Raw genomic sequence first — 25,769 nt, 5'->3', positions numbered from 1 at the left:
CGTCTTCCTCCTCTTCTGAGGAGCAGTAGTTGGAAGGATCGGAGGACCAATATGCAGCGTGGTAAGTGTTCATCTTGATATTTATTTCAAAAAAGAATACTGAACGATCTATACAAAAATAACAAACAACGAACGTGAAGCTATCGAAAAATAGTGCTGACACAAAACACTACACATAGACAATCACCCACAACCCACAATGACAAAACAGGCTACCTAAATATGGCTCCCAATCAGAGACAACGACAAACACCTGCCTCTGATTGAGAACCATATCAGGCCAAACACATAGAAATAGACAAACTAGACATACAACATAGAATGCCCACTCAGATCACACCCATACCAAACAAAACATAGAAACATACAAAGCAAACTATGGTCAGGGCGTGACAGCGGCAGTCCTGTGGGCAAAACAGCTTGTTGATGAGAGGTTGATGGAGAATGACAAGAATTTCGCAAGTTAGCAGGCAGGCCACAAACAGGCAAATAATGGCTTAGTACAACAGTGGTGTGCAAAACGGCATCTCGGAATGCACAACTCGTCGGTCCTTGTTACAGATTGGCTATTGCAACAGACGACCATACCAGTTTCCACTCCTATCAGCTAAAACAAGATGAAAGCAACTCCAGTAGGCACGCCAGTAGGCACAGCTTGTGCCTACTGGCACCAACACTGGACAATTGAGGAGTGGAAAAACATTGCCTGGGATGATGAATCCCGGTTCCTTTTGTGTCATGCTGATGGCAGAGTCAGTATTTGGTGTAAGCAGCATGAGTCCATGAGCCCATCCTGCCTGGTGTCAACGGTACAGGCTGGTGGGGGTGTTGTAAGGGTGTGGGGAATTTTTTCCTGGCACATGTTAGGTCTCTTGATACCAATTAAGCAACGTTTCCATGCACAAAGAATTCAGGCTATTCTGGGGGCAAAGCGGGGTTCGATCCGGGTACTAGATCGGTGTACCTAATAAACTAAGTGTATACCCATTGCTTATTGAAGAATATAAATTAGAAATGCCTCATGAGCTTACTTCAACTGTCGTACCCCATCACAACCCAAAATATAAGCTTGTTTTATGCCAATGTTTGTAAACAATGTAAACGTAAACAACCACCGTATAGCCTCAAAACATGCTTAAAACGATCATTTTGATATCATGGATGGTCAGTCCTTATATTCAGAGCTCTATCAATGAATTTGAGAGTGGTTACATTTGTCCAGGCCCATCACTCCGTTTTTTCCCAAAACAGTGCTTTGTTATTGTTAGAACTGCAGTTTGCTCACTTAAAGGGGAAGTTCTATATTTAATTTTATTTACGTTTTACCTTATTTTCAATGTAATATTGTGTTTACGTTCAATCCAGACAGTTTTTAAGTTTGTTAGCTGGTTATGTTGCTAGCATAATTTGGAGCATTTAGCAGTGCAAGTGGAAACGGTTGATATCAGCTATCAGTGCATTCAAAAGAATGGGGAAAAATATGTGGGGGAAGAGGCATACGCCCATCCTTATACAATTTGTTTTTAATGTACTGCACATGCATCACAAATCAATATGTAATCTTCCATAAACATTGAAGATTTCAGATAAGTGTGACGCTATGTAAATTCCCATCCACACCCGAGAAACGCACTGTGGTCATAATTCATTGTGACTCAGAGAGTTAAGACAGAGCCACCGGGGGTGGCTAGCACACACGTAGCATGACGTGGAAGACAATACCATACAGTACAGTTAGGAAGATGGAGAACAGGGTGTGCTGTAGATCATTATGCTTTAGTGGTCCTGTGGCCCACCATGTGAAGCAGATGTACAGCTGCGGAGCCTCCAGATGCTGGCTGATTGTTCCCGATGATATTGTGCTAACTCCGCTCTGCTCTCTCAAAGCCGCACAGATGGAGCTGTCAGCTTCATTATGGATATGAGATGATTAAAACTACCGTCCATCTTGCTGGCTGATCGCTCAGGTCTTGTTATTGCCAGTTAGGTTAAACAAGGCAGTGGAGTCAATAAGTAAATGTGAAATCCTGCCAAAAATGTGATGGACGCATCAGAAATGTATAGAACCTGCTGCTAATTTGGGTTTTGTTATCACATTCTGAAGAGACGTGGTTAAACGAACAGCAAATAAGTAAGGGTAGAATCCAGCCAAAGCAAAGTGAACACATATAAAATGTATGTTAAGTGCTCGAGTGCTTCAGTTTTGTATCTATATTTAAATAGGTGTGCAAATGTGGCAAATGCCACGCCACTAATGCTATATTGTGACCTCGGTGGGACTTGTAGAGGCGTAGGCTTCTGTAGAGAGAGAGGCCCTTCAGGCACAGATAGAAAGAGCGAGAGAAAAGAGAGAGAAACACTTTCCCCACTGGTTACCATGGCAATCTAATTATCTCACCATTACTCTATATTAAATCTCAATAAACTGGGTAAAAATGAATCTTCTTCCCGAGTGTTAAATATGGACTTAAGTGCTGATGCCTGGTGACAGCCATGCACAGTCAATCCTCCTGATTTACAGAAACTCAGCCAAGAGGAGATGAAGAGTAGCCAGAATGAACAGATGCTGCTTTACTTTATGTTTCTAATGCTCAGCTCTTTCATGTCTGACATTTCCTCTGAGAAGAAAAGGTGCACTACTGGCAAGCGACCATTTTAAAAAGCTAGCAAATTTTTCCTTTACCCACTGTTGACAAGAAATATTTATATTTTTTAGATTGTAATTTCTTACAGCAAGTATTCACTGTGTCCGTCATTAGTTTTTTCCCCACAAATTCAGACAGTGTAAAGAAACATCAGTATCAAGCCAGATAATTGAGTGGGGAGGATATGCGAGGTATTTCGTTTGAATACATCCAACCCATAGAACTCTCTCTCTCTTCTAAAGTCCCACTTATTGGTGGCAATCCACTTTCCGTTAATTTCTTTTATTTCTTTTATTTTGTTCACATTTAACCAGGTAGGCCAGTTGAGAACAAGTTCTCATTTACAACTGCGACATGGCCAAGATAAAGCAAAGCAGTGCGACACAAACAACAACACAGAGTTACACATGGAATAAACAAATGTGCAGTCAATACCACAATAGAAAAAATCTAGATACAGTGTGTACAAATGCGGTAAGATTAGGGAGGTAAGGCAATAAATAGGCCGTAGTGGCAAAGTAATTACAATTTAGCAATTAATACTGGAGTAATAGGTGTGCAGAAGATGAATGTGCAAGTCGAGATACTGGGGTGCAAAGGAGCAAAAAAAACAATATGGGGATGAGGTAGTTGGATGGGCTATTTACACATGGGCTATGTACAGGTGCAATGATCTGTGAGCTGCTCTGACAGCTGATGCTTAAAGTTAGTGAGGGAGATATGAGTCTCCAGCTTCAGTGATTTTTGCAATTCGTTCCAGTCATTGGCAGCAGAGAACTGGAAGGAAAGGTGGCCAAAGGAGGAATTGGCTTTGGGGGTGACCAGTGATATATACCTGCTGGAGCGCGTGCTACGGGTGGGTGCTGCTATGGTGACCAGTGAGCTGAGATAAGGCGGGGCTTTACCTAGCAAAGACTTATAGATGACCTGGAGCCAGTGGGTTTGGCAACGGATATGAAGCGAGGGCCAGCCAACGAGAGCATACAAGTCGCAGTGGTGGGTAGTATATGGAGCTTTGGTGACAAAACGGATGGCACTGTGGTAGACTGCATCAAATTTGCTGAGTAGAATGTTGGAGGCTATTTTGTAAATGACATCGCCGAAGTCAAGGATCGGGTAGGATAGTCAGTTTTACGAGGGTATGTTTGGCAGCATGAGTGAAGGATGCTTTGTTGTGAAATAGGAAGACGATTCTAGATTTAATTTTGGATTGGAGATGCTTAATGTGAGTCTGGAAGGAGAGTTTACAGTCTAACCAGACACCTAGGTATTTGTAGTTGTCCACATATTCTAAGTCAGAACCGTCCAGAGTAGAGATGCTTGACGGGTGGGCAGGTGCGGGCAGCGATCGGTTGAAGAGCATGCGTTTAGTTTGACTTGCATTTAAGAGCAGTTGGAGGTCACAGAAGGAGAGTTGTATGGCATTGAAGCTCGTCTGCAGGTTAGTTAACGCAGTGTCCAAAGAAGCGCCAGAAGTATACAGAATGGTGTCGTTTGCGTAGAGGTGGATCAGAGAATCACCAGCAGGAAGAGCGACATCGTTGACGTATACAGAGAAAAGAGTCGGTCCAAGAATTGAAACCTGTGGCACCCCCATAGAGACAGCCAGAGGTCCGGACAACAGGCCCTCCGATTTGACACACTGAACTCTGTCTGAGAAGTAGTTGGTAAACCAGGCGAGGCAGTCATTTGACAAACCAAGGCTGTCGAGTCTGCCATTAAGAATGTGGTGATTGACAGAGTCGAAAGCCTTGACCAGGTCAATGAATACGGCTGTACAGTAATGTCTCTTATTGATGGCGGTTATGATATCGTTTAGGACCTTGAGCGTGGCTGAGGTGCACCCATGACCAGCGCGGAAACCAGACTGCATAGCGGAGAAGGTACGGTGGGATTCGAAATGGTTGGTGATCTGTTTGTTAACTTGGCTTTCGAAGACCTTAGAAAGGCAGGGTAGGATAGATATAGGTCTGTAACAGTTTGGGTCTAGAGTGTCTCCCCCTTTGAAGAGGGGGATTACCGCGGCAGCTTTCCAATCTTTGGGGATCTCAGACGATACGAAAGAGAGGTTGAACAGGCTAGTAATAGGGGTTGCAATAATTTCAGCAGATCATTTTAGAAAGAGAGGGTCCAGATTGTCTAGCCCAGCTGATTTGTAGGGGTCCAGATTTTGCAACTCTTTCAGAACATCAACTATCTGGATTTGGGTTTGGGCTTGGGCAAGTTGTTGTGTGTGCAGGTCTGTTTACCAGGGTAGGGGTAGCCAGGTGGAAAGCATGGCCAGCCGTAGAAAAATGTTTTTTGAAATTCTCAATTATCTTGGATTTATCGATAGTGACAGTGTTTCCTAGCCTCAGTTTAGTTAACTAGAAGATGAGCAGGCCGGTCTTTTATAGCTAAATTTCCCCAAATAAAGTACAAGCATGAAGGACAACTGCATTTCCTGGTCAGTAATAAAATTAGCGGAACATGAGCAAGAATCCGACCACCTCTCCTTTCCTGTCAAAGTTTGCTATCCGGAGTGATTGAATTATGCAGTGTTGCCTTTGACATTGGGAGAAAAGGAGTTTTGAATAATTGGCTCTGATCTTTCTCTCTCTTCTCTCTATCTCTCTCTCTGTCACTCTCTTTCTCTCCACTTTCTCTCTTCAAAGCATCCTCTCTTCTTCTGTAAGTGTTTTAGATTGCTCGGTGACTCAGTGGAAATCAGGCCAGATTGACAATTTGACATCAGTGTTAATTGGCCATTGCGAGCCATCAGCAGACTTCGATAGAAGGTTTCCCCCGCCCCATCCCTCTCTTCCCTCAAGTACCACGCATGGGAGGATGGATTGGAGAGGGGCCACGGAGGAGAACGGAGGGGATAGGTGGGTTCTACTACATGTCACCCCTCACACTCTCCAGGAAGTTTAATGCATTATAAATGAGAGGCAGATTCCGGACATTTGCAGTGGGTGGGTGGGAGGGAGTGCGTTGGCAGGCTCGCGCTCCACAACGGCTCCATTTACATTTTTCATGAGCTTTTAAGCTGCTAGCGGATGCAGCCGTACGGTGGCATTAGTCCGTAACTATGCCTTAACTATGCCTTCGTTATTGAGGCAATTTTGGGAGGACAAACCGCTCGAAGGCGGTCTGTGTACAAATGGTATTATAACAGTATCAAATCGATGCCCACAAGCAATTCAAATAGCCAGGCTGTAAAATTGACAGGCTCTGCCATTGGGAACACAGATGTGAGAGAGGGTAAACAGCTGTAATGTGAAGCCAAGCCATTGTTCAGTTATTGAGGAGCATCATAGAGAATGATAGAGGCCTTTAGTGGCCAAAAAGCCATTGTAACATGGGCAGCGCCAATGAGGGCTTCCACTATTTTAATGTAGTCAACTGGGTGAGTTATGTTCAACTGGGTCATCAGGAGGGATCAGCCAATCGTGAAGAAGAAAATTGACTACTTCAAAATGGAAATTGCCTGAATGGGACTGCCTATTGTATGCTGTCACAGACGCTACAATGGCACAGAGACAAAGATGAGTCCTCTCTATCTCTATGGAGAGCACAGGGTGGATGGCTTCTTTACTAAATACACTGTTTGCTTCTGGTACCATTGACTTAACAGGCAAGAGTTTTCAGCTCAATATCAGTGTCCCGTTTCTTTATCGAGGTTGGCTAGAGTATGGTTCTTATTTTGGCCAGTTAAGCAGCCTGGACTCAGGGGTAGACGTAACATAGTAAATGTAAATCCAGCCCACTTCAATCACTATATGTTACATTTCGTATAGTATGTTTTAATTTGTGGATGTCCATCATCCGTTTTGTATGATATGTTATGAATTACAAATTGTATAATATGTTACTAATTGCAATTTGTTGTGGCTAACATTGGCTAGGTGGCTAACGCTAATGTTAGCTAGGCTAGGATTAAGGTCAGGGTTAAGGTTAGGGTTAGGAGTTAGGTTAAAAGGTTAAGGTTAGGGTAAGTGTTTCCTACAATGCTAAGTAGTTGCAATGTAGCTCAAAAGTAATAAGATGTTGCTAAGTTGCTAAAGTTGTCCATGATGAAATTTGAACACCAAACCTTTGGGTTGCTAGACATTCGCGTTATATGCCCATCCATCCATCCAACCCGACCAAACACCCTACTTTCATTTTTGCCTTAACTTCTCTAGGGTAGGGGGCAGCATTCGGAATTTTGGATGAAATGCATGCCCAAATTAAACTGCCTGCTCCTCGGGCTCAGAAGATATGATATGCATATAACTGGTAGATTTGGATAGGAAACACTCTAAAGTTTCCAAAACCGTTAAAATAGTGTCTGTGAGTATAACAGAACTGATTTGGCAGGCGAAAACCTGAGAAAAATCCATTCAGGAAGTATTTTTGGGGGGGGTTTTGTAGTTTTCTATTCAATGCCATTACAGTTTATATGCCTTCCACTAGATGTCAACAGTCTTTAGAAATTGTTTCAGGCTTGTATTCTGAAAAATGAGGAAGTAAGAGCAGTCTGAATGAGTGGACCCTAAAGTGTCACAGAGCTTTTTCATGCGCGAGACCGAGAGAGTGCCTTTCTTGTTTACCTTTTAAATTGACGACGTTATTGTCCGGTTGAAATATTATCGATTATTTAGGCTAAAAACAACCTGAGGATTGAATATAAACATCGTTTGACATGTTTCTAGGAACTTTACGGATACAATTTAGATTTTTTTGTCTGCCTGTTTTGACTGCGTTTGAGCCTGTGGATTACTGAAGAAAACACGCAAACAAAACTGAGGTTTTTGGATATAAAGAGACTTTATCGAACAAAAGCAACATTTATTGAGTAAATGAATGTCTGCTGAGTGCAACCATATGAAGATCATCAAAGGTAAGGGATTAATTTTATCTCTATTTCTGACTTGTGTAACTCTTCTACTTGGCTGGTTACTGTTTGTAATGATTTGTCTAGTGGGCTATGTTCTCAAATAATCGTAAGGTATGCTTTCGCCGTAAAGCATTTTTAAAATCTGACACCGTGGTTGGATTCACAAGAAGTTAATCTTTAAACCTATGTAAAATATGTTTTGTTTTCTGAATTTTTATAATGAGTATTTCTGTATTTGAATTTGGCGCCCAGCAGTTTCACTGGCTGTTGAAGAGGTGGGACGCTAACGTCTCACGTACCCAAGAGAGGTTAAGTAACCTTCTGTCTTATGTAACCATACCAAACATAACATATCATATTCAGATTTACATTTACTATGCTACGTCTAGTCTATGAGACCAGGCTGAGTTAAGAGCTATAGTGTTGCTAGCTTTTTATCAACTGGCTGTGGTGTTTTGCCACAGATATACACTACCGTTCAAAAGTTTGGGGTCACTTAGAAAGGTCCTTGTTTTTTAAAGAAAAACACATTTTTTGTCCATTAAAATAACATACAATTTATCAGGAACACACTGTAGACATTGTCAATGTTGTAAATGACTATTGTAGCTGGACACTATTTTAGCTGATTTTTATGGAATATCTACTACATAGGCGTACAGAGGCCCATTATCAGCAGCCATCACTCCTGTGTTCCAATGGCACGTTTTGTTAGCTAATCCAAGTTTATCATTTTAAAAGGCTAATTGATCATTAGAAAACCCTTTTGCGATTATGTTAGCACAGCTGAAAACTTTTTTTCTGATTAGAGAAGCAATAAAACGGGCCTTCTTTAGACTAGTTGAGTATCTGGAGCATCAGCATTTGTGGGTTTGATAACAGGCTCAATTAACTTTCTTCTGAAACTCTTCAGCCTATTCTTCTGAGAAATGAAGGCTATTTCATGTAAGAAATTGCCAAGAAACTGAAGATCTCATTCAACGCTGTGTACTACTCCCTTCACAGAACAGCACAAACTGAATGTAACCAGAATAGAAAGAGGAGTGGGAGGCCCCGGTGCACAACTGAGCAAGAAGACAAGTACATTAGAGTGTCTAGTTTGAGAAACAGATGCCTCACAATTCCTCAACTGGCAGCTTCATTAAATAGTACCCGCAAAACACCAGTCTCAATGTCAACAGTGAAGAGGCGACTCTGGGATGCTGGCCTTGGCTTGTATCCACTACTATTTAATGAACTGGATGTGCATAGACATAGGTATATATTTATGTTAAGCTGAATGTGTTTGATAGAATATGATATCAGCAACAAACGTGGGCTGCACCAGCTATTATTTTATTAAAGGCAGGTAGCGGGGGCGATTTTATTAAAACACCATGCTTGTCAATGGCATGTTCATCAAACTGTCAAGACCACAAAGGTGAAAACCTCATTTTGTTCTCTCTGGGAGCCTTGGTGTAGCTCTCTATCCCTCTCTCTCTTTTCTCCCCCTCTCTTGTCTGGCACTGATTCGTCCAAACAAAACCTAACCCAGCACCTCTAAAGCAAGGTGACTGCCAAAGGTGATTTTTAAGCCTCGCTGCCAGAGCACAATGAGTTTGAGCTAGCAGGGCCAAATATTTCTCCCTTCAGCTGGCAGGTCTGGATGGGAAAAGAGAATAGTCTGGACTGACTCTCGGTTGTGTCAGTGGAGTCATTATCTGACTTGATCTTTTCTTCTTAATGCACTGCCCTGAAATTAGGTCAAAATGAGACCTAAGACTGGGTTTCTATGGCCAGGGCTTCAGACTGATATTGATTTGGTATAGTATTAAGCCGGAAATCTCTGCCAGAGAAGCCTTTCACGCTGACACAGTTGTAAAACAAAAAATTCTCTATGGAGACGTAGACTATTGATCAAGTTCAAGGGCAAGCTATATTATCCATGAACTTGGACAGCTGTTAATTTATTACTCCACACTTTCAACTTCAGCCTTGATGTCAGCCAGGAAGGGAGGGAGAGGAGCGAGCCGAGCGAGAGTGAGAAATGCAAATGCCAGATAAGTGAATGCCTTTGCTGCAGAGGGACTGTGATTGCAGCGAAGGAAAGGAGGCTTTCCTGAGCCAACCAGAGATATCAGTCGTCCAAGGTTGACCTGGCTGCTTTGTGCCCTGCCCACAGAAGTTTGCTATCCAAGTGCATATGCAGCATAATGAGGGAGCTAGAGTAGCACTAGCCAGCTAGCAGTCACCACGAGCGCTGGCACGTCCGTGAGGAGTGGCAGCTCCTTTTGAGATATTCTGAAGACAAATTGGCCTGGATCAGCAGCCAATTGGCTGATGAGAGGGTCTGGATGTATGGGCCCATGAGGACATTTTCATTATGAAGGGCTTTGCGTTCTGCTGCGTGTGGCCCACTACTGGTGAATTATTGTGAATTGGCGTTGTGCAACAGCAAGGCTGCGATTGGTGGAGGGAGATTTAGGGATGGAGGGTTGTGACACACAACTCAGAAAGGGGGCAACACTGTGGACAATGTAATTTGCCCTGTAGAAATGTGCAAATGTTTATTTTTTGTTCTCATTACAGTCTTCCCACTGGGCACAAATGTCAGTTCAACGTCTAGTTTTGATTTGCATTTGGTTGAGTTGTCAACTAATGTGAATTCAACATGAAATCAACAAAACATTTCACCATGTTATTAGATTTAAAGTTGGGTGAAAAAAATATTAAATGGCCTTCCTTTGATGACTTTTTGTAAATCCAATCAGTTTCCGTGTTCATCCGATTTTGGGGTTGTAAATGACGTTCAATCCATTTTGAATTCTGTCTGTAACATGACAAAATGTGGAATAAGTCAAGGGGTATGAATACTTTCTGAAGGCACTGTATATAAACCCTGGATTGCTGATGCTACATATTGGCAGTTGAGAGGCTTTGTTGTTGTTGTGGATACAGTAACATTAGAAATCTAACAAAATGATACTTTAAGGAAAATATTTTATTTAAAAAAATAATCTATATTTTTATGTTTTGCTCACATAATATAATTTAAAGTATACTTTAAGGTGTCTGTAATATAATACATGTGGCGAAAAACGAATGTAGACACTTATAAATGCATTTCTATAGCTTCCAAAATATATTTTTTAACAATTTCAATTTTTTACCAACTGAAGTACTCAAAACGTCTTACATAGTAGGGGGAAACTCACCTCATCCACCACCAATGTGTAGTAGCCATCTGGGTGATGCACGGCGACCATTTTTTGTGCCAGAACACTCACCACACATCAGCCATCAGGTGGAGGGATGTGGAGTGATATATGCCAATTAGCAATGAGGGGGATGATTAGGTGGCCAGGTTGGGAATTTAACCATGACACCAGGGTTAACACGATAAGTGCCGTGCAATTTTTAATGACCACAGAGAGTCAGGACACCTGTTTAACATCCCCATCCGAAAGACGGCACCCTACGCAGGGAAATGTCTCCTTAGACCAGAGAGCCCCCTACTGGCCCTCTACACCACTTCCAGTAGCTTCTGGCTTCCCATTCAGGGACCGACCAGGACCAACCCTGCTTGGCTTCAGAGACAAGCCAGTAGTAGGATGCAGGGTAGTATGCTGCTGGCAATGGTGGGGCAGTGCCAAGATGGAGGCACGGTGGCTTCAACACAATGGTGGGGCAGTGCCAAGATGGAGGCACGGTGGCTTCAACACAATGGTGGGGCAGTGCCAAGATGGAGGCACGGTGGCTTCAACACAATGGTGGGGCAGTGCCAAGATGGAGGCACGGTGGCTTCAACACAGCGCCACTTATCAGTCATCTAGTGTATATATAAATAATTGGTTGTTATACATGAATTGAATTGATTCAAAATTCAAAATATACAGACTTCAATATTCAAAACATTATAATTTAAATGTGTGGTGAGGAAAACAAAATTTAACATTCCCCATTGGTTTAATTCATTTTGGTCCAATGAGGCTAATGCAAGCCATGCCAGAGGCTGTTGAAACATAGCTAACTCAAAATATGAACTTAAAAACTGTCTGGGTCCATCAAAAAACGCTTGGGCAAAGATAAAAACATGTATATTTGTATTTCAACTGAATTAGAGGTATTTTTGAGGTAAACTGACAAACAATGACAAGTGACAAGCATTAGGGCTTTGAATTCACTAATAGGGAATCAGGAAAGTGTTAAGAAACTCAAAGGAAGTTTAAAGGTTCCCACTAGTTCAAGAGAAGTTGTAAAAGTTATAAAAGAACTCTAATCGAACATGTGGTTGCATGGCTTCGATTGAATATTTTAAAGTTCTGTTATTTAATAAAGAGAATAATGATATCTTTATCAATAAAACTCTCCACAGATATCTTCCTCTGACTTTGAGTTGATTGCCCTTGGTGCAATTAGGGTAACCACATATAAAATACGCAAATGCAGGACAACAGGATGATTTTGCGGGACATTTGCGGGACAGTGTAGCCTACATTAACAAAAACATTTGGCAGCATCTAAGCACATTCTGCCTAGTTGCACACCCTGTTGAGTTTTGGCCACAGGATCATTTGTTTTGACTCTTCAGCTAACCATCCTAAAATCTCATACGAAACGTGTTTTTTGTGTGTGTGTAACATGTTTCCATCCAAGCATTCCATGCAGATTAATTACCTGACTCATGAAAAAAGTCACGCCAGGGCTAATGGAAACATGAAATGCCACTACAATTTTATAAATGCAGACAGACAATTTGTTCCTACGACATAGTTGGATATTTTTGTATCGGTAAAATTAATTATGCGAGAAATGTCGGTCGAAACGCCTTTATGTGCAAATATTGAAATAATAACCATCATATTGAAGTAAACTTGGAGTCATGCAATGATATGTTGTGTGGTCCTCCCACTATGACTCGGGAAAGCATGCAGTTTATTATTGGGGAGGCAGGTAGCCTAGTGGTTAGAGCGTTGGGCCAGTAACCGAAAGGTTGCTAGATTGAATCCCCGAGCTGACAAGATAAAAATCTGTCATTCTGCCCCTGAACAAGGCAGTTAATCCACTGCTCCTAGGCCGTCATTGTAAATAAGAATTTGTTCTTAACTGACTTGCCTAGTTAAATAAAGGTTAAATAAAAATAATAAAAATGTGTTTACAGATGAAATAAGTTATGATGAACTTCACAGGGTGGTGAATGTGCAATATGTAAATGTTACCTCAACTAACCGGTGCCCCTGCACATTGACTCTGTACCGGTACCCCCCTGTATATAGTCTCGCTATTGTTATTTTACTGCTGCTCTTTAATTACTTGTTACTTTTATTTCTTATTCTTATCTGTATTTTTTTAAACTGCGTTGTTGGTTAGGGGCTTGTAAGTAAGAATTTCACTGTAAGGTCTACACCTGTTGTATTCGGTGCATTTGCCTAATACTGTAACGGCTTTCGTTGGTGGAAGGAGAGGAGGACCAAAATGCAGCGTGGTACGTATCCATAATAACTTTTAATGAGAATGAATACAAAATACAAAAAGAACAAGAGAATCAAAATGAAAACCGAAACAGTCCCGAATGGTGAAAACACTAAAACGGAAAACTACCCACAACCCATAGTGGGAAAACAGGCTACCTAAGTATGATTCTCAATCAGAGACAACGATCGACACCTGCCTCTGATTGAGAACCATACTAGGCCAAACACATAGAAATATAACGTATAGAACAAAACATAAAAAACAACATAGAATGCCCACCCCAACTCACGCCCTGACCAAACTAAAATAAAGACATAAAAAAGGAACTAAGGTCAGAACGTGACAAATACAATTTTATGTGATTTGATTTGATGCTCCTTTCCAATAAATATCGAGAGTCTTATTCTGGTGACATGATGATCGATGCTTGACAAATACAAATAATATCCCTCTTCTCCATAATAATCTCATAATGTAGGTAGCCTACCTGCACTGTATCTGCCAGCTGTTGGCTAGAGCACATGTGCCAAGACCAGAGTGGGCACGTTTGCTGTATAATGCAACAGTTTTTGTGACAAAACCATCAGTAGAGTTGAAAATGCGCTGGAAATCACTTAACTTGTATTTTTCATTTGGTACATGGGAATTTAATTTAATGGCAAAACTTATTATTATGTGAACTATGTCATCACTAACTGCAACATTTCAGTGTGATGGAAACACATCTGTGTTGGAAATATTTGCATATTGTTTTATGCAGATTTTAGAATATTTGCATGAAAATCTGTCGCAAATTGGATGGAAACCTAGCTAGTAATGTTATACTATGCTATTATATTTGGTTATATTATGTAGAATAGTAATTAATCATTGTGTGAACTTCTGAGACATTTATTCAGCTTTGGTCTAACTTTACTAAACAAGCACCGTTGGGAGAAGTGGTGGAGCCACCGACAGCTCTACACCCCTGCAGTCTGTTGCACTGAATGAGCAAATGAAGCGCACCTAGCCTACTCTTTTACCTACCGGAAAATTTGGTGATGCAGAAATGAGAGACCACGTGGCTGTTTTATGAAAAAGTTGCAGAAAATATGTTGAATGAGCAACTAATGAGCCTGGAGAGCCTCACAAGTTGCCTAAATTACCTTATTTCAGTCAGTCTAATATGGCTATTTACTTACTTTTTGTAAGTGGTAAGCCTAACTGTACTTTCCAAGTTTAGGTGGAATTTAGCTCGAAAGGATTTTATATATACGATTAGTTGAAGATAGGCCTATGACATTGGCCTACGTCTCATCTTAGCACTGTGCAGAATATTAGATCTCAACAATGAGTGTTTAACATTACCAGTAGGTTTAGGCTACCACATCCATACACTGAGCAGGTGCTCAACTTTCACTGGGTACGGGGGGGACATGTCCACATTCTGAAATTGCATTTTTTTGTCCCCCCCAGTTTTATAATTGGAATGTGATACAAAACGAGGCAACGGTGTGCTTTAGGGCACTGCGGACGCCCCCGAGCGGCCTGGTAGGATGTTTGGAGTGTTTATCCGGCTGATAAAAATAAATAAAAATAATAATAATATGCCCCCCCCACTTCTAAAACCAAAGTTGCGCCCCTGACACTGAGTATACCAAACATTAGGAACACCTTCCTAATATTGAGTTGAACCCCCCACCCCCTTTTTGCCCTCAGAACATCCTCAATTCATCGAGGCATGAACTCTACAAGGTTTCGAAAGTGTTCCACAGGGATGCTGGCCCATGTTGACTCCAATGCTTCCCACAGTTGTCAAGATGGCTGGATGTCCTTTGGGTGGTGGACCATTCTTGATACACACGGAAAATTGTTGTGCGTCAAAAACCCAGCAGCGTTGCAGTTCGTGACACAAACCGTTGTACCTGGCACCTACTACCATACCCCGTTCAAAGGCACTTAAATCTTTTGTCTTGCCCATTCACCCTCTGAATGGCACACATACACAATCCATGTCTCAATTATTTCAAAACTTGAAAATACTTCTTTAATCTGTCTCCTCAACTTCATCTACACTTATTGAAGTGGATTTAACAAGTGACATCAATAAGGGATAATAGCTTTCACCTGGATTCACCTGATCAGTCTAAATCATGGAAAGAACAGTTGTTCTTAATGTTTGGTATACTCAGTGTGTATCTTTTCATAAGCGCAACGTGACTTCAAGAGACAGGTTGAACATTTTGACTGAAATAGAGGACAAATCAACCTTTTTTTCTAAATGAGTGGTGTTTGAATTTGTTGATAAAATGGGGGACATGATGGTTTGCTTGCAGGACGCGGGACAAAATGCGTAACTGTCCCACACAATCCGGGACATGTGGTCACCCTATGTGCAATGTGGAGCACATATCCTCATTCAAAAACATCTTTAAAAAATCACTATATAGTTTTCTATAACATGGCAAATCACCACCTGCCTTTAAAACAGTTCCCAGGAACTAAGCGTTTCTGTGTGTTTTGTGTCTTTGTCTCTTTGCAGGTCTGGCAGTTCACCAGATTATTACAATCACTGTGTCTCTCATTATGGTCATCGCAGCCTTGATAACTACACTTGTCCTTAAAAACTGGTAGGAAAGATTCCTTTACTTTGCAATTACTTCCCGACACACAATACACCACTTTTGAAATGGCAATGAAGCTTTTACCAGAGCCACACATCCAGTGGTACAAGGTATGATTTTATGTTTGTTTTTTGTCTTTGGTACGTGTTTTTGTAGCTGTGCACAGTCGGGGAATGGCCGTCACAGTAGCCATCAGCGGAAGATCCACCAGCAGGAGGAGAGCTGTCAGAACCTGACCGACTTCACGCCCGCCCGCGTGCCCAGCAAGGTGGACATCTTCACCGCCTACAACGACAGCCTGCAGTGCTCGCACGAGTGTGTGCGCACCGCCGTGCCCGTCTACACGGACGAGATGATCCAGCAGACCCCTATATACAAGACCACCTACAATGGAAATAGGTATGTCGGCTTTAAATTGCTCTTGACTCTAGGTTTCTGGGTCAGTTTGATCACTGTTTGTGTTAGTGCTTCCCTCTCACTGTTGAGTTAGTTATGAGTTTTTCCTGGTAAAATCACATATTTGGGAAAAAATCCTGGCCCTATCTTTGGGAAATGGTGTAAATCCCTCTAGTATATAATACCCTTGTTAAAACCAAGTATAGTGTTATAAATAATTGATATTAGATTTAAAAGGGGATCGAATTGCTCCTGAATTGTAATGCTGTTAATGCATTTCTTTTGAATAAATATATATTTAAAGTGAATAGGTTGGTTTACTTTTAAGTTAAGTTTTGACCAGTAAGGTAGCTTGTTAAGCTGTGGCCAATGGGAGAGTTGACCTGGTTAACAGGAGGCCTGGGAAAGAAAGAGAGATTGGAAAGACATTATCAGTGTTGGTGAAGAAAAACAATGAAAGAAGACAATAAAAATAGAACAAAACCCATACCTACTGAGTTTTGAAGGGAAATACAGATTTTATTTTATAAGAGAGTATTATTATTTTGTTAAGAAAGACTTAGTAGAGACTGAAGCTACCGTCTCATCGTGGAGGTATTTGACAGCCTCGAGGTTAGCCTAGCAACGTGCGAGACCTGGAGAGAATTGCTTGTGGAAGATTAACGAGTTCATGTTTCCATGGGATATCTGTTGCTGCTAAGGAGCACTGTCTGCATTGATAGCTGTGCTTGCTGGGGATATTGTGAGGACACCTGCACGGAATTGCCATACTTCACTGAGGAAATATCTTGGAGTAGTGAGTAACTACAACGGTGGGGTACTTCGGGACTTTGTCTGTCATCATTTTTGTTGAGCTCCAACGCGCGCCAACGAGTATAAGCAAGCTTGCAAGTAATTTGGACATGGGTTGTGCACGACTCATTGGGGTTTATTATTTTTATTTATTTTGATGTGGTACATTGAAAATGTGATAATACAGATCTTGAAACGTATGTCTGTTGCATTGGTGGAGTCATTTACTGTTTCAGTTTCATTTAATGCATGGGTAAGCATATCCTTATAGAATGATTATAGATGTTTGTTTTTATATCTGAAGTTAATACCCTAGTTGTCATCACCTTAGATAGTTTACAATAGGGATTCTTATTGGACATGTCCTTCTCACCTAATATCCCATGCTGTTGAGATATTCTAAGTAAGGTACTATCGTGAGAGTCAAATTCTAGCTTGGTGTAATGGGTGCGTGTTGGTGGCAGGGAAGTCAGGCGCAGGAGAACGAACTTGGTATAAACGGAGTCGTTTAATAAGTGCTGACCAAACTCCAAAAACCAATATATATAAAATAACAAAAGTGGGTACAAAACCCATTGCACACCAACACATACTAGCACAATCACATACAATCAAACAATCTCCGACAAGGACATGAGGGGAAACAGAGGGTTAAATACACAACATGTAATTGATGGGATTGGAACCAGGTGTGAAGGAAGACAAGACAAAACAAATGAAAAATGGATCAGTGATGGCTAGAAGTTCGGTGACATCGACCGCCGAACACCGCCCGAACAAGGAGAGGGACCGACTTCGGCGGAAGTCGTAACACTTGGTGAGAGGGTTACATTTTTGGGGGCTCGTCCGTGATTTTTGTTATTGTTGGTGGATATTTTCAGAATGACTCTGGTGTACATTTTTTGTTCACTGTTTTCACTGCTGACATCTAGACTAAGATTCTACACTGACTCACTATTTGAACATTTTGAATTTAATTTTTGGATTTCTTTCTGACATTGCTGTATAGGCATAAACCTACAACATGGATGTTGAAGAGATTGTTACCTGGTGTAGAGAAAAGAAACTAGCTACTAATCGTGCATTTGTCCTTAGTAGTGTTACAGAGGATGTGAGGTTCTGCTGGAAACGCTGACTTATGTTAAGGCTTTTGGTAAAATTAGACTGCATGGTTGTTGTTCTTATTCAGCTGATTAAAAAGCATTATGTTTTGGTAGAGATATCAAACAACCTTAACAAAATAGTTGTGCCAAGTGTTGTTGCGCTACCTGGAGAGTTGGGTCCCTGGCCTGTACATGTAGTTTCACAAGTCACATCTCCTGTTGAGAGAGAGGGTGAGGATTTTCAGGCGAAGCTATTATTCTTTCTAAGACATAAAGGGAAGACTGTAGCTGATGTTAAAGGCCTAGTAAGTCCCTCTGGTGCTGACCTCAACATTGAACTGGTTACTGCGATAAGTTCACTGGTAGAGAAATGCAACAATGTGCCATCTGAGACTCAGAGTTACCGTAAGCTATGTATGTTCTCAGGTGTGAAACCCAGTCCTAGTAGAGAGGAAGAGTATGACACATGGGCTGAGCAAACCACCCATTTTCTAGAGAAATGGCAGTGCACTGACAATGTGAAAAAACTGAGAATAATATAAAGTCTTAAAGGGCCTACTGCTGACATTGTGAGGTTATTCAAGAGAGGAAACCCCCATGCTACAGCGATGGAATACATGAAGTCTCTAGAAACTGCATTCCGTACCACCGAAAGTGCACCTGATCTCATGGTAAGGTTCAGAAACACATTCCAGAGTGAGAGAGAAGCTTTCAGCTTACCTGTTGAGACTTGACAAATTGCTGCACACTGTGTATCGAAATGTATCCTTACATGACATGATTGCGCTTCGTATTCGCATGACCTATACGTTGCGTGAACCACCAACCTTTACTGAGCTGCTGCAAGAAGTAAGGGAGGAAGAGGACATGATTCAAGACAGGAACACAACAAAGAGTGTTGTGAAGTCATCAGCTGTTGTTCCTGTTGCTACAGTTTGCAAAGAAGCTAATACCGAGACAGAAGTGCTGAGAAAAGAGCTAAAAGGTTTAAAAACTGAAATGACGTGTCTCATGTCTGCTCACGTCACAGCAGCTCAATCTGACACACAAAGGTCAGATGTTGCCTTTAAAGGCAAAAAGAAGAGAGTAAATCCATCACAAGAACTCGGATATGAGCCGACAGCAAACCCAGAGTGTTCTGTTATAGATGTTGAGAAGATGGCCATTTCAAGAGAAACTGTGAAGGTGAAGAGAACTTGAGGAAAGTCAACACATGCCTAATCAAACAAAAGCGGTCTATGGGAAACTACAGAGGGACCACGTGAAGGAGCGGCCTGACATCCCGGTGAAGATATGTTCCACAAAGTGCCACAAGTATGAAGACATCAAAGACATGCTACCTACAGGTTTAGTTGGTCCAAGTTCTGTCGTTCCTGTACAGATTGAAGGTATCTATGCTAAAGCTTTACTAGATAGTGGTTCTCAGATTACTCTACTTTACAGATCCTTTTATGACAAGTACCTGATGCATTTGCCATTGATTCCGATAGGAAATGTAGAGATCTGGGGCCTTAGCTCTGATCAGTATCCATATGATGGCTATTTGTCACTCATGCTTGAGTTCTCAGGATCGGTTGTGGGTGTAGCAGAGACCATGGAAGCACATGTGTTGGTATGTCCCGATCCATCCATGAAAGGTGATGTGTCTATTCTGTTCGGCACCAATACGTCTGTAGTGAAGAGACTTATGACTGCTTTCAGAGAAAAGGAAGGTGAAGGTTTCCTTAGCACACTCAAAGTTTATCCTGCTATCAAGGAGGCATATGAGAGAAAGCTCAATTGATAATGACGAGAAGAGAGGAACGGTCTGGTACACACAGACAAAACCTGTCACCCTGCCACCTGGTGGGCAGGCGAGAGTTACTGGAATTCCAAAGTTTCCTGGGATACCTTCTACTCAAACCCTTCTGGTATAGAGGCCTGAAGAACCCCGGTTCCCTGAAGAATTACTAGTGAGGCCTAAAATCCAGACGGTTGCAGTTGTGTCGACCAGAAGAATCACCCTTACTGTCAGAATGTCTCGACAAAGGAGATCACCCTGAAATGAGGTGCGCCTATTGCTCATCTGTTTCCTGTAGATGTTGCTCCGGGTGTTCCATTGAAAAGTAAGCAGGATTCATCTAAGATACTGATGTCTTCTTTATTGAACTTTGAAGACTCTCCAGTGCCTGAGGGATGGAAGAAGAGGTTATGTGAAAAGATGATGGAATGGAAAGAAGTGTTCTCAACACATGAGTTTGATATGGGTTGTTCAAAAAGTACTCACCACACCATCCGAGTTACTGAAGTCAAACCGTTTAGGGAGAGATCTCGCCGCTTGTCCCCAGCTGATGTTGAAGATGTGAGGAAGCATCTTAATAACTTCAAAAGTTCTGGGATCATATCTGAGTCAAGAAGCCCCTGTGCATCTCCTATTGTGGTGGTGAGGGAAAAGAATGCACTATACACTTGTGTGTTGATTCCAGGGCCCTCTACAAGCGCACTGTTCCAGACCAGTACACAGTCCCACGTGTGGAGGATGCTCTGACATGTTTGAGTGGGAGCAAATGGTTCAGTGTTATAGATCTCAGAAGCAGATACTATCAAATTCCGATGGGCGACACAGATAAAGAGAAGACTGCATTTATCTGTCCAGTTGGATTTTACCAATTTGAGAAGATACCACAGGGTGTGTCTCCGGAGCACCTGCAACATTTCAGCGTGTCATTTAAAAGACAGTAGGGGACATGAACCTACTCGAAGTTCTTGTTTACCTCGATGACTTAATCGTGTTTGGAAGGACACTGGAGGAACACGAGCAGAGGTTACTCAAGGTGTTAGACCGCTTGAAAAGTGAAGGCCTAAAACTGTCCCTTGACAAGTGTCAGTTTTGCCGCACATCTGTCAACTATGTTGGACATATCATATCCCAGAATGGAATGGCTACAGACCCGTCAAAGAGTGAAGCTGTCACCACGTCGCCAGGTCCTGAGTGAAGCTGTCACCACGTCGCCAAGTCCTGAGTGAAGCTGTCACCACGTCGCCAAGTCCTGAGTGAAGCTGTCACCACGTTGCGAAGTCCTGAGTGAAGCTGTCACCACGTTGCCAAGTCCTGAGTGAAGCTGTCACCACGTTGCCAAGTCCTGAGTGAAGCTGTCACCACGTTACCAAGTCCTGAGTGAAGCTGTCACCACGTTACTAAGTCCTGAGTGAAGCTGTCACCACGTTGCCAAGTCTTGAGTGAAGCTGTCACCACGTTGCCAAGTCCTGAGTGAAGGTGTCACCACGTTGCCAAGTCCTGAAACTGACTCCTCTGCATTCTTTCCTAGGATTCTGTTGATATTACAGAAGATTTGTAAATACTATTCTAAAGTGAGTTACCCCCTGAATCAGCTCTTATGCGGATATCTTCCCTCTGCTAAGAAAGTCCAAGGAAGAGGAGAAAGCCTACCTCAACCCCTCAACCATTTGGATCAAGGTGGGATGAGAAGTGTGAATTGGCATTCGAGACATTGAAGGAAAGCCTCACAAAAGCTCCTGTGTTGGCTTTTGCTGATCCTCAGTTGCCATACGTTTTACATGTAGATGCTAGCCGCGAAGGGTTAGGTGGAGTACTGTACCAAGATCAAGGTGAGAGTCTGCATCCTGTGGCATTTGTGATTCGTAGCCTGACCGAAACTACCCAGTTCACAAGTTAGTTTATTGCGTTGAAGTGGGCCGTGGTTGATAAACTACATGATTACCTGTATGGGGTCAAGTTCGAGGTTAGAACAGACAACAACCTATTGACAATGTCCTCACGTCCGCAAAACTGGATGCCACTGGTCATCGTTGGCTAGCTGCATTGTTTACCTATGACTTTAGTCTCAAGTACAGGCCCGGCAGGCAGAACATAGATGCCGATGCTTTATCTCGCCGCTCTCATCAGCAATCTGCAGTGGAACAAGATTGGAGAGACATTCCTGCATCTGGTGTTAGAGCCTTGTGCCAGATGTCTAATGTAGTTAGAGTAACTCCTGGATCATCTAGTAGAGTGATGGATCAGTTGGGAGCCTCTATGCATGCTGTGCCTCAAGCATACTGTAACCTGAGCATGCTGACGTCTCACATGCCCAGATTGAGCACTATGGAACTTTCTGCATCGCAACAAGAAGACCCTTGCTTAGGAGAGATGTGGATTGCTCTTAAAAAAATGATATCACCAGGGTGACCGAGACCACACATCCACTCATCTCTTTGCTCCTGAGAGAGTGGGAGAAGCTAAAGATGGAAGATGGAGTTATGTACAGGATCACACATCCGCCAAACGAGACTTGTCGGGCTCAGTTCTTCCAGAGAAGTTCAGAACTATGTTGCTGCATGATGATTCAGGTCATTTAGGATTTGACAAGACGTATGGACTTGTCAGAGACCAGTTCTACTGTCCACGCATGAAGATGGAAGTAGAAGAGTACTGTAAGTCCTGTGCTCGCTGTGTACAGAGGAAAACACTTTTAAAGATAGTTGCTCCGCTTGGTCATATGCAAAGTGATGGACCTTGTGTGTATGGATTTCCTGTCCATTGAGCCTGACTCAAGTAACACAGAGAATGTCCAGAGGCCTCATTTATAAATGTTGCGTAGGTACAAAAGAAGGGCATACACCACTTTCTAAGCAAACTTTGGGATTTATAAAAAACAAACTTGACGGGAGAATGTACGGTCCTCCACGGACACTTTGACCCATACGTACGGGCACAAACTGGAGAAATGAGAAACTACGACTCCCATGGCAGAAGGATGAAACTCGAGAAACGCTTTGAATTTGATACCATTGTGTAAAATAAATCGAAATATTACCTCTCACGTATTATATATGAAGAGTTCCCTGGAATTTACAAAAAAATTCACACAAACATGATTTAGGATAATAAATACAAATGGAGATATCTGTTTTTGCAAAAGAACCCCTCAAATATGTTGTATAGTTTAATCGGGAATCAAATTTAATTGGATCTGTAATTATTAAACAATACTTGCATGTTATGAAATGTATTCTCATGAATAATAAGTTGAACAGTAGGACAAATTAAGTTTAAACTGATGCCATTTTCGATGCCTCAGTCAGGCAGATATGAGTGCACAGTTTCAGATATATTTATCACATGTTCGTTGCGCAGAACTGTCAATGTGATAATCGCCCTGTCATTGTCAGTTACAATCAGGGTAATTACCACACCTGAAGGTTTTACGCAATTGGGTAGCTTTGACAATCAAATGGGTGGGTATAAAAAGGCATACAATGCGTAATGACGCACAATGGCTGCTTTGGCACTGTTGGAAGATTTGGCAAATGGAAGAATTCAGAGAGAGCGAATTTTCAGAGATCAGCAAGATTTACTGACCAATGATAATAAATGGCTTATGAGCCGGTTCCGATTACCAAGAGCTGTTCTCTTGGATCTCTGTGCTGTATAGTGGGCCCAGCTTTACAGAGAAGCACCCGCAGAAACCAAGCCGTGCTTGTCCCACTTCAACTCCTTGACAACCTCATTAATAGCGTTGAGGATGTCTCTTTGCGTTTGCCATACTGCATCTGTGACAACACGGCCGCTGGAGGGCTGTGACGAACGAGGTGCAGTGGAGATGCCGGGGCTGGGCGCACTCAGTGACTGCTCAGCTGCAGGACCACCGACCCCGCTGGCACACGCAGCGACTAAAAACAATAGAAAATGTCAATTGTTTGTGTAAATAAATGTTTAAACACAACTTGAATGCATTTGGTTTACTCTTTTTAAATGAGAGAATACTAATTACATTCCTGGATCATCCGGTGCGTCTTTCATGTCTGTGTCCCCCTCCACCTCCGTCACTACTCCACTCAGGAGGGATCCCCCAATAATACCGGCAAGTCGCTCATCAAGGGGGTTGAGCTCCGTGTCCCCTTTCCCCCGCCCGTGGCACAAACACTTTGTCTGTGTAAGGCGCCTTTTGGCCGCTTTTATGTCAGACCACTTTTCTTATTTCTGAGAGGGTCCGACCTTCTGAGCCAGCAGCATTCACAGCGTCCGCTACATGCTGCCACTCTAACGCCTTTTTGGCATTTGTAATGCCCACACTGTGTCCACCAAACAATGTATTTTTTCTTGCTTCAACCTCCCCTACAAGAACTTCCATTTCACACTGGGTGAAATTTCTTTATTTAGCCTTTCTGTCGGGATTTTCCGTCATTGTCGTCATGCAGTCAGTATGGATGAATATTAATTAGGGGCATTTCACTGACTATTTATAGGCAACTATGGGCGTTAAAAGGGTGGAACAAGACACTCGATTTATAAAGGGAAACCGGTGTGGGACGTGCGTGCTAACTGTTATAAATCAGAATATTTTTGTGCGTAAGAGCTTTCTGTGTTTTGTCCGTACGCCACATTTTGACATGAATCTTCTGCACAGTTTTATAAATGAGGCCTCTGGTAATTACAGATCATTACACAAGATACGCTCAAGCTTTTCCTACAAAGGATCAGAAAGCATCCACTGTCACCAAAGTATTGTGGGAGAGGTATTTCATCCGTTAGGGTCGATCCAAGAGGATGCATAGTGATCAAGGTAGAGATTTTGAGAGTCGACTCATCCGTGAGCTACTGAATATGCTTGGAGTGGAGAAGTCAAGGACAACACCATATCATCCTCAGGGAGACCCACAACCCGAGAGATTCAACCGGACCTTGTTGAACATGCTTGGAACTCTTAATCCTACACGAAAGAACAGTTGGAGTCAGTATATTTGGCATCTAGTGCACTCATATAACTGTACTCGGAATGAAGCGACTGGCTACTTCCCATATTTTTTTAATGTTTGGACGTGAAGCTAGATTGTTTCTGTTTTGGAGTCTCAAGTGACAGCTCTTCAGAGAGAACTTACATCAAGTATGTATCTGATATGAAGAAACAGTTACAAGCTGCTTACAAACTTGCTGAGAGCACTGCTGGAAAGCAAAACCAAGAAAACAAACAGCGATATGATAAGATTCGCCACACGCAACTTATGTCTGGAGACTTAGTCCTCATACGGAATCTAGGACTGCAAGGAAAACATAAGCAGGCAGATCGCTGGGCCTCTACACCATATGTGGTGGAAAGTCAGATGTCAAACAAACCTGTGTTCCGTTTGAAGCCTGAAAGTGGAGATGGACCCATTAAGATTCTTCATCGGAATCACCTGCTACCACTGGGGCAGAAAGTGTGCCTAGAACCTGTGGTTAACATAGAACCAACTCCTAGTAGAAGGACCCTGCAAAGAAGGAGGAAGAGAAAGTACTGTACTTGGAAACTGTACTCCTCGGAATGATGAGAAAGTTGAAGAGGTTAAGAATCCAGAAGTTGAGAAGAATTTTGACTCAGAAGATGTGGACATCGGAGTATGGTATGAAGTGCTAATACAAACTGTACAACCACGGATAAGAAGAACTGAGTAAAGAAAGCTTCTGTACTACTTACCTATGACAAATCTGGAGTTCCAAGTATAGCCCCAGTTATCAGATATTGTTCCACACTATACAAGTAGATTGGATAAGGGAAACCCAAATGTATCTCCTTTTCAATTATCTAACAAGTTTTGTCTCAACTGTAGGTTGTAGACAGTTAAGAGTTGACATGTTTACTTATTACATTTCCCTTGTATCTTTACAAGTCATGAGGACATGCCTATTTTTGGTGGGGGGAGAGTGTAATACCCTTGTTAAAACCAAGTATAGAGTTTATTTGTTATAACTAATTGGTATTAGATTTAAAAGGTGCTCGAATTGCTCCTGAATAGTAATGTCATTCATGCATTTCTTTTGAAGAAATATGTATTTAATGCACAAGTGAATGGGTTGGTTTACTTTTAAGTTTAAGTTTTGACCAGTAAGGTAGCTTGTTAAGCTGTGGCCAATGGGAGAGTTGACCTGGTTAAC

The 25,769-nt window shown here is 42.1% G+C and overlaps 1 protein-coding gene across 1 annotated transcript in view; it reads left to right on the top strand.

Annotated features, from left to right (window-relative positions):
* LOC139542588 (adherens junction-associated protein 1-like) overlaps positions 1 to 25,769 on the top strand; it is a 104,350-nt gene that overhangs the window by 69,510 nt on the left and 9,071 nt on the right. The window contains exons 3-4 of the mRNA XM_071348197.1: positions 15,482 to 15,569; positions 15,720 to 15,962. Coding sequence (XP_071204298.1) covers positions 15,482 to 15,569; positions 15,720 to 15,962 — 331 coding nt within the window. The remainder of the gene's footprint in view (positions 1 to 15,481; positions 15,570 to 15,719; positions 15,963 to 25,769) is intronic.

This window comes from Salvelinus alpinus, chromosome 17 (genome assembly GCF_045679555.1).
Source record: "Salvelinus alpinus chromosome 17, SLU_Salpinus.1, whole genome shotgun sequence".
Lineage (NCBI taxonomy): Eukaryota > Metazoa > Chordata > Actinopteri > Salmoniformes > Salmonidae > Salvelinus > Salvelinus alpinus.
The sequence above is the reverse complement of the archived record's forward strand: the minus strand, read 5'-3'. Positions and strand labels throughout refer to the sequence as shown.